This window comes from Drosophila suzukii (assembly GCF_043229965.1).
Source record: "Drosophila suzukii chromosome 2 unlocalized genomic scaffold, CBGP_Dsuzu_IsoJpt1.0 scf_2c, whole genome shotgun sequence".
Classification (NCBI taxonomy): Eukaryota; Metazoa; Arthropoda; class Insecta; order Diptera; family Drosophilidae; genus Drosophila; species Drosophila suzukii.
The window spans coordinates 77,958-87,587 of record NW_027255896.1 but is presented as its reverse complement, the minus strand read 5'-3'; the positions used below and the strand labels follow the sequence as shown (position 1 = coordinate 87,587).

The 9,630-nt window shown below is 44.4% G+C and overlaps 1 protein-coding gene across 1 annotated transcript; it reads left to right on the top strand.

The window, feature by feature from the left end:
- The first annotated feature begins 1,059 nt into the window (after positions 1-1,059).
- Positions 1,060-9,103, top strand: LOC139354084 (uncharacterized). The gene is made up of 5 exons (XM_070998345.1): positions 1,060-1,428; positions 2,718-2,790; positions 4,579-6,142; positions 6,219-7,222; positions 7,314-9,103. Exons 1-5 carry the CDS (start codon positions 1,060-1,062, stop codon positions 9,101-9,103), a joined length of 4,800 nt encoding a protein of 1,599 aa, XP_070854446.1.
- Positions 9,104-9,630: the final 527 nt, after the last annotated feature.

The window sequence follows — 9,630 nt, the reverse complement described above, 5'->3', positions numbered from 1 at the left end:
CTATTCTGTTTCAATGACAATCGTATATTAAACAAAAACGAAATATATACTCAAATATTTATAGTATTTTCATTAGTAGTTGTAAAAATTTGTCCAATAAAACAACCACAACAACAACAACAACAACAACAACAACAACAAAGTGAGATTTATAAAACAAACCAGACAAATTAAAGTTCGAAATGTCGATCAAATTTGTGGTGAGGGGAATAGGAGTGGGGCCATCTAATTGTGGAAAGACAAACGTAATGATAAGTTTGATCGAAAGTCCCAATGGACTTAAATTTCAAAATATATACATTTATTCAAAATCGTTGTATCAGCCAAAGCCAAAGTATCAATATTTAATGAAATTGATTAACCCAATTAGGGATACACATGTTCACGTTTTCAGACAAGGAAAAAGTCGTCAGTCCAGAAAGGGCTAGACCACACTCAATAATGATATTTGATGACGTAATCTGTGATAAGCAAACAGCAATAAGAGATTATTTCTGTATGGGTCGCCACAAACACATAGACTCCTTCTATCTATGTCAAACTTATACAAAAATACCAAAACATTTAATACGTGACAACGCTAATTTGATTATAATTTTTAAACAAGATGAAATGAATATTAAACATATTTACAATGATCATGTTATAGGCGATATGACTTTTAAGCAATTTATAAAAATTTGTGAGGAATGCTGGAAGCAAAAATATAAATTTGTTCTCATAAGTAAAGATAATGATATTGATAAAGGACGATATAGAAAAGGATTCGATAGTTTTATACATCTATAATCATCATCATCTCTCGATCAGCTCTGGATCAGCTCGGCATCAGCTTTGGATCAGCTCTGGATCAGCTCTGAATCAGCTTCGGATCAGCTTTGGATCACCTATATATATATATATATATATAATATCATATATTTTACTAGTAAATAATTGGTTTTTAAACAAACAACAACAACAACAACCACAGCAGCAATGGTGAAATCAAAAAATAAGACTAAAGTGTTGGATGATCTGATTCAAACCAGATTGTTGTTGACACAGAAATTGAAGAGCATGAAGTCGAATGAAATGGATCGAATTAATATGCTGGAAAATACCTTTAAACCAATTACAAAACCTTTGAATGTGATTGCGGAAAATTTTCTAAAAAAGAACAAGAAGGCAAATAAATACAACGTTGAGAATCCGACTAACTCGAACAACAACAACAACAATAATAAGCGTGAACTGATAAAATGTGATGATCATCAGCATCGAGGTCTTCAAGAAGGAGAACAACAGCAGCAGCAGCGGCAACAACAACAACAACAACAACAACAACATGTTAAAATGCTTAAACACAAAAGACGATACTCTCCAAAGAGGGTTATGCGAAGAAGACTAGACAACACCGACAACACAAACAACGATTTGGAGATAAAAGTGAGAAAATTTAAATCCTATAATGCAAACAGAAGGAAAAGAAGACCTTATCAACGAAGAAACATCCAGCATGAGGATGCTGCTGCTGCTGCTGCTGCTAATGATGATGATGCTAATATGTTTGATATGGAATTTAATCGTCCGCAAATAACGAGTTTTCCAATAACCAACAACAACCCACCCGACTTGATAGATACTTCCAACGATATCCTATCAGACTATACTTCATTTTTGGATAGTCAAAGAGCAAAATACTCTAATTTATCAGAAAAAAACAGTCCTGCACACACACTAAAACGGGGGAACGATGATGACCACAATGCAGTAATTAGTAGTAGTACATCTGCTGCTCTCCCTCTCCCTCTCCCTCCTGCTCCCCCTGCCCCCCCCAGCTCTCCCTGCTGCTGCTGCTGTTGATGATGATGATGATGATGATTATGATTTAAAATTAAGTCTTTTTAAAAATCTCAAACGTAATGCTAACATTGAGAATTTATCTTTAGCAGCAGTCCAGCCTAATAACAAGAGATACAAATTACCTTTTAATCTGCTACAAAGAGATTCTATCCTTGAAAAAAGTCGTAAGGTCAATGGTCCCAAATTTAATAGATTTAAAAAAACAGCACAGGCATCGTCATCGAACATTATTAATTTTATACCGAGATCATACACACACACACAAAAAAAACGAAGTGCTTCTTCTTCTTCTTCTTCCTCTAATAAAAGATTAAAATTAATCGAAAAAAGAGATTCTATGCTTGAGAAAAGTTTTTTGATAAATGGACCCAGATATCCAAGATATAACAAGACAAAACAACAGCCACAACAACAACAACAACAACAACAGCAACAAAACAACAACAATGTGATCAAAAAGGAAAAACAAATTGCAATCAAGAGAAAAGTTTCGATCAAGAGATCACCGTTTTTGCATAATATTCAGCTCTTAAAAAGTCAAAAACAATTGGACATGTTGTATGGTCTGAATATAAAAGAAAATGGTGAATGGTATTTTGCCAATAGTAAATTGAAATATAATAATAATAATACAATTATTATTGATAAGGAAAAATGGAAATTGACTCCTGGTCTATTTCAATTGTTATTTCACACGAAGCCCGCGCATTATTCAAATCTGGACTTGAAAAATTATCGAGATATTCTGTTAAGAACAAACGCACACAAACGAAAATATCAGAATAGTTCACAAGTTAAGGGGTCTAAATCATTTAAGTATCAGCATATTATAAAAAATCTATTCAAACCGAAAACACAACTTATTGGTAAAGGTTTGCTTACAACACAAACAGCAGCAGCAGCAGCAACAACAAAATCTTACTCCAAGGAGGATAGAGGATAAAAGTATTGGGATGATCCGAATGAATTAATCGAGAGATTACGATTACTATTAGCATCCGAGAGTGCTGGAAATACCAATCACAAAAACGAAATTATATCCATTATTGAAGAGCTTAGAAAGGCAAATATAATAAAATGAATCAGATTAATAAATTTGGTGAAAGCTTGTCGTCCGGAGGAGTAGGAGGAGGAGGAGGAGGAGGAGTAGGAGGAGAAAGTCTAAAAAAATATATTTTAAATCGACAAGAGAAAACGGATATTGATTTAAACAGCTTGAGACAGAGCATAAATATTTTAAAAAGCAAAATAATTACATTGGAAACAAACCTTCAATCAGAGGTCAGTGAAAGTGCGAATCTTATAAAATTAGCTCTAGAGGACTACTCTCAAGATATTTATACTAAGTATATAGAGCGATTAGAAGAAAATATTCAACGGCTTGAGGACGTTCTCTTTAAATTACTCTCTACACAGCTACCTACGGATGAGGTGAAAAAAATTAAAGTACAGTTCCCCATTGTTGTTAAATATATTGACAATAAAATAAAACAAAATGAGTGACAACAACAACAACAACAATAACTTGAATGCGGATAAAAGACAACTCACCGAAGAGTTGCATAGACAAGGACGAAAAAATGTTATCAGACGACGTGTGATAATGAAGGGGATAGATGATTTATGGCAAGCCGATTTAGTTGAAATGATACCCTATCAATTATATAATAAGGGATATCGTTATCTTTTAACTGTTATTGACACGTTTTCGAAGCAAGCATGGGCTGTTGCTTTAAAAAACAAAACAGGAGACAGCGTCACAAAGAGTATGAAAAGCATTTTCGATGATGCACAAAGAAAACCGAAAAACTTACAAACAGATGATGGTTAAGAATTTTTCAATAAGACATTTCAAAATCTGATGAAATTAAATCATGTTAATAATTATTCAACGTATAGTATTTTAAAAGCCAGCATCGTTGAACGATTTAATAGAACCATCAAAAATATGATGTGGAAAGAGTTCAGCTATCAAGGTAGCTACAAATGGATTAATATCTATAAGGCATTGATTGCTAAATATAATAACACATACCATAAAACAATTCTGATGGCGCCAAACGATGTAAGTTTTCGAAATGAAGAATTACTCCTCCAAACCGTTTACAATCATCTGAAAATCACTCATAAACCAAAATTCAAAGTTGACGATTATGTGCGAATAAGTAAATATAAACATGTGTTCGAAAAAGGTTATACTCCAAACTGGACAACTGAGATATTCCAAATCAAACGGATACAAAATACCAATCCCATTACGTATATATTGAAAGATTATCAGGGAAATGATATTAAGGGAGGATTTTACGAATATGAGCTGATGAAAACTAAATTTCCCGATACATATCTAGTGGAGAAGTTTATTAGACGTCGAAATGGTAGAGCATTCGTTAAATGGTTAGGATTCTCATCAGAGCATAATTCCTGGATTGATTTGTAAACACACACACACACACACACACGCAGCATAACATATACTTGGTTCTGCTCACAGCTTCCACAAGCCGCACACGCGCGGTTTTTCCGGCACAAACAAACAACATCGATCAGCTGATCGCAGTGCTGGACAGCGCCGTCTCTAAGCTTAACAGAGAGCTTAACAGCGGGCTTAACAGCGAGCTTAACAGCGAGCTTTCCCCGCTGAGCTATACAGCTGCTAAGCGGCGAGCTCCTACGAAGTCGGTTGCCCGGGAATTTCAAATAAAATAAAACCACCTTCGCCACTGCCTATAGGGGTGGATGCGCAAAAAGCCAAGTTACCGGCCAACTTCCAACCCCACCGCGATAGCGGCGCCAGCGCAAACGGGGCTCTGGGGACCGAGTCGGAGCGGTATAGCTCCCAGCAGGCAGTAACCGGGGGAAATCCCGGCTCACCGAGGGACCTCCGGCTAGTGCAGGCGATGGATAGGGAGAAATCGTCCGGACATGACGAGACCCAGGCTCTTGCAGTTGCCAGGGCAGAAGAAGAGCTGCTAAAGAAGTTTCAGATGATGAAACAGAAGGTGCAGCGGTCGCCAACGGGGATGGAGCAGGCTCCCGATGCCCACCCAGTGTCAGCGCCTCCCAAAGTGACCGGGCCTGTGTTCAACTTCGGCAGTAACGAGGATGAACAAACCACCCCGAAGAGAAGTCGGGAACCAACCAGCCCTGAAGAGGCGAGCGATGGAGCCCACAAGAGGCAGCGGGTGCAGAAAAGCGCCGCAGCTCTCACCGATGAGCTGGGCAAGATGCTCGATGAGATGATCGCGAAGTTCACGGACACAAAAAGCAACAACAAGAAGGTAGTCCGCCATGTCACACAGGCCACGATCGACTCATTGCATGCAATGAAGAAGCTGCAAAGCGAGATCAGTGCGACGCTGGATGAACCCCGAGCCAGGGGTCAGACCGCCAGCGCAACCCAGCAGACAACACCATCGCTCGTTGCCCCACGACAAGAAGGCATAGAGCGAACGCATACTGGCGCGGGGAACCCAGGCAGGGACCCGCCAAGAAACCCGCCCTGGCAGCAGGTGATACGTAAAACCAAAAAGCCCCACGAGACTGCAGCGAGTATTGGGGAAGGCAAAGACCACGTGAGCCGCACCGAAAAGCGCAGGAATCAGCGCTCTGACGCTATCCTAATCAAATGCAGCGAAGGAACGTACGCAGACATGCTCAAGTTGGTCAAAACCGAGCCTACCCTTCAGGGGCTCAAGGATGGGGTGCAAGGCATACGCAGGACAGCCAATGGGAGTCTGCTACTCAAGATGCAGAAACCCTCAGACCCAGCCACGCAGAAACTGCATACTGCTATCAAGTCGGCCTTCAGCGGCAAAGCCGAAGTGGCTATGCTGGAAGACACGGTGCAAGTGGAAATCCGCGACCTAGACCTAATGACCACCTGCGAGGAGGTTCTACAGGCAGTCTACGCTGAGGAGGAGTGCGACATCCCGGCGGGCGCTGCACCTAGGATGCGGAAGGCGTATGGCGGAACCCAAACGGCGACGGTCCACCTCAGACCTGAGCATGCGCAGCGGATCCTCGACAAGGGGAAAATCAGGGTTGGATGGGTAGTCTGCCGCATAAGACAGAAAGTGGAGCCTAGGCGATGCTACAAATGCATGGGATTAGGCCACATGTCAGCCAGATGTCCAGCGTCAGAGGCAACAGCCAAAAACACGCAGCAATCCTGCTTCAGATGTGGCAAGGATGGCCACAAGTATAAGACTTGTACCCAGGGCAAACCAAAATGCATCATCTGCACAAGAAGCGGAAAATCTGGAGGAGAGGCCGAACACTCGACCCTCAGCAGTGCGTGCCCTGAATACCGGAGAGCCATGCACGATAAATTGAATGGTTAAGGTCCTACAGCTGAACCTTAACCACTGCAGAGCGGCGCAGGACTTGCTAGCACAGACGGTCATCGAGCAGCAGGCTGAGGTGGCAATACTCAGCGAGCTCTACAAGGACAAGCACGAAGGCGTATGGCAACGCAGTTCGGACGGCAGAGCAGCAATATGGAGCTGCGGGCAGCCCCCTGGACACCTATCGCAAAGGGCTTCCAGGACGGGATACACCAGAGCGAAGATCAAAGGCATCACATTCTACAGCTGCTACATAGCCCCGAGCGCACACATTAGCGAATTCAGAACAATAATGCAGGAGATCGCTGATGACGCACGCGGTAGGTCCCCTATCCTCATCGCAGGTGATTTCAACGCATGGTCCACAACATGGGGCAGCGCTAGTACGACGCAGCGGGGAACCATCCTCCTTGAGGCAGTGGCTTCGTTAAACGTATGCCTACTCAATGAAGGTAATAGACCAACCTTCAGCAAGTCAGGTCGGGAGTCAATCATCGACCTGACCTTCGCTAGCCCTGAACTGGCACGCAACTGTGTATGGAGGGTGTCAGACATATACACCCACAGCGACCACGCCCTGATCATCACCCAGACAAGCCCCAGACTGACCGCCCCAAGCAGCCGCCAAACGACATACAAAGCGCATACCCTGAACACAGTGTCCCTCCTAGCACACATGGAAGGCGTCTGCGTTACAGGAGACGCTAACACATGCGCGAGGAACATAGCCGAGAGAGTGAAGGAGGCGTGCGACGCATCTATGGAGAAGGCCACGAAAGGTGGTAACGGGCGAAGACCAGTACCATGGTGGAATGACGAAATAGGGAGCGCGAGGAGAGACTGCCTAGCGGCCCGGCGCAGGTGTCAGAGAAGCAGAGGACGCGGAAGCCAGGAGGTAAGGGAATCAACCTACAGAGCTAAGAGAAAGGTGCTGAAGAACGCGATTAAAGCTAGCAAGGCCAGATGCTTCCAGGAGCTGTGCGAAGCGGCGGATGCAGAGCCATTCGGGTCAGCATACAGGATGGTCATGGGTAAGCTCAACAGACAGCCGACCCGGCCATGTACAGCTTGGCCAAATAGTGTCCACCCTGTTCCCCACCCAGCCGCCCCTTACCTGGCAAGCTACCGGGGAAGGCGATACTGTTCTCACCAGCGAAGCCGAAGTCCTGGCTGCGCTAACGAAAACCAAAGTCGAAAAAGCCCCCGGCCCCGACGGCATTCCCAATGCTGCACTGCACACATTGGTGGCAAACTTCCCTGGTATATTCACGGAGATGTACAACATGTGTCTCACCCAACGAACCTTCCCCATAGGTTGGAAGCGACAAAGGTTGGTGCTTATCCCAAAACCGGGCAAGTTGAACGACGACGCATCCTCGTACAGACCCCTATGTATGCTGAATACAACGGGGAAAATATTCGAGCGCATAATCTGCACCCACCTCGAAAAAGAACTCGACCAACTCAGAGCGTTATCGGACCACCAGTTTGGCTTCCGGAGAAAAAGAAGCACTATTGACGCGATCCAAACGGTCACCCAACTGGCTGCTAACGCAATCGAAGGAGAAAGGTGGCTAGGTGGCTCAAAAGAGTACTGCCTCGTCTGCACCCTGGACGTCAAGAATGCCTTCAACTCTGCCAACTGGAACCTTGTCCTGCAGGCACTTCAGCACATGGGAATCTCGAACTACCTGATCGAGCTCGTAGCGGACTACTTTAAGGACAGAGTGCTCACATATTCCTCTGATGCCGGAGAGCACGAGTACCTGGTGACAGGAGGAGTACCTCAAGGCTCAGTCCTGGGCCCGATACTGTGGAACGTCATGTACGACGGGATCCTAAGGCAGGTACTACCCGAAGGATGCACAGTTGTGGGATTTGCGGACGACATAGTGCTGGTAACGGTAGCGAAACCCCTCGATGAGATCACGGATAGATGCAGCCTCTCGATAGACACCCTTATGTGCTGGCTCACAGACAACGGGTTAGCAGTCGCCGAGCACAAAACGGAGGCAGTGCTCATAAGCAGCAGGAAGACTGTGGAGAAGGCCACAATACGAGTCGGATCAACTCTAATAGAAACAAGCGCCTCAATCAAGTATCTTGGAGTACTGATCGACCACAGGTTATCGTTTAAGACGCACCTATCGTATGCCGCAGCCAAAGCATCCAGATCGACTGCAGCCATATCAAGGATGATGGCCAATACTCGAGGACCAAAGCAGCACAGCAGAAGGATTATAGCGACAGTGGTGACATCTATCATAATGTACGCCGCGCCCATATGGGCCGAGGCTATGAAGACCGCATCATACAGCCGCCAGTGCAAAGCTGTCTACAGACGCTGCGCACTGCGCATCACAAGCAGCTTCTGCACGGTATCTGAGGAAGCCGCGCTAGTGGTAGCCGGTACTATACCGATAGACCTGCTGGCGGCAGAACGAAGAACTGGGAGCAGAGGAAGCAGGACCCAACGCGGTAACACGATCGAGGCATGGCAAATGAGGTGGAACAATGCGACCACAGGGCGGTGGACGCACAGGCTAATTCCCAGTCTAACCCCCTGGCTGCAGAGACGACACGGACAGGTAGACTTCTACCTCACGCAGATGATCTCCGGGCACGGATGCTTTAAGGAATACCTGCATAGGTTTAAGCACGAGCCAAACCCCTACTGCGACCTCTGCGGCACAGGAAGCATCGAAGACGCGGAGCACGCGCTATTCATCTGCCCCCTATACGATAGGAACCGAGCCGAAGCTGAAACGACAACCGTATGTAACCTGACAGCGGACAACGTGATCAGCTGCATGCTGGAAGATCAAAGCAAGTGGGACGCGATAGCCAACATGGCCGCTGGCATCCTGAAGGATCTTAGGCGTCGAGAACGGAGTCGACGCATGGAGTTATAAGGACGAGCGGCAACCTGACCGCCATCCGTCCCGCGAAGTATAGCTTTGCGGCAGTCCCGCGGGATCGGAACTTTTTCTACCTCTTCTCTTCTTCTACCACTTATATTCTTGTATATATTTAAGCTTATTTAATAAAAAAAAAAAAAACACACGCAGCATACTATATATGTGTATATGTAAAGCCTATAAACATTTCATTCCCTCCCGAACCGTTAAGATGTCGATAACATCAACACTAACAGGCAATACGTCAGTACTTGTTGCAGATTATTTTCCTCCAATTGAACTTGAACAGAACTATCAGTGCGCGTTAATCAGTCTGGACACTTATAATTCGATTCCAAACTTTGACGTAGACAATAATTTATTTCATATTGGTAAACATTTGATAAAAATCCCCGTAGGTCCGTAAATCCCATTAACGGAGTGCAATAAAAAATGTTTATTGAGTTTAGGATTCAAATTAAAAAAAAAAATGTCACATATAATTAACGTGCTCGGGAAACCGACTATTGATAATTCAATAA

What these genes read in the sequence shown, in the direction of transcription:
- LOC139354084 (XM_070998345.1), top strand. Translation starts at nt 1,060, where the DNA reads ATGAAGTCGAATGAAATGGATCGAATTAATATGCTGGAAAATACCTTT. An exon ending in ACAACGATTTGGAGATAAAA is followed by an intron (nt 1,429 to 2,717) that starts GTGAGAAAATTT and finishes TTATTGGTAAAG; the next exon opens with GTTTGCTTACAACACAAACA. An exon ending in CACTCGACCCTCAGCAGTGC is followed by an intron (nt 6,143 to 6,218) that starts GTGCCCTGAATA and finishes TAACCACTGCAG; the next exon opens with AGCGGCGCAGGACTTGCTAG.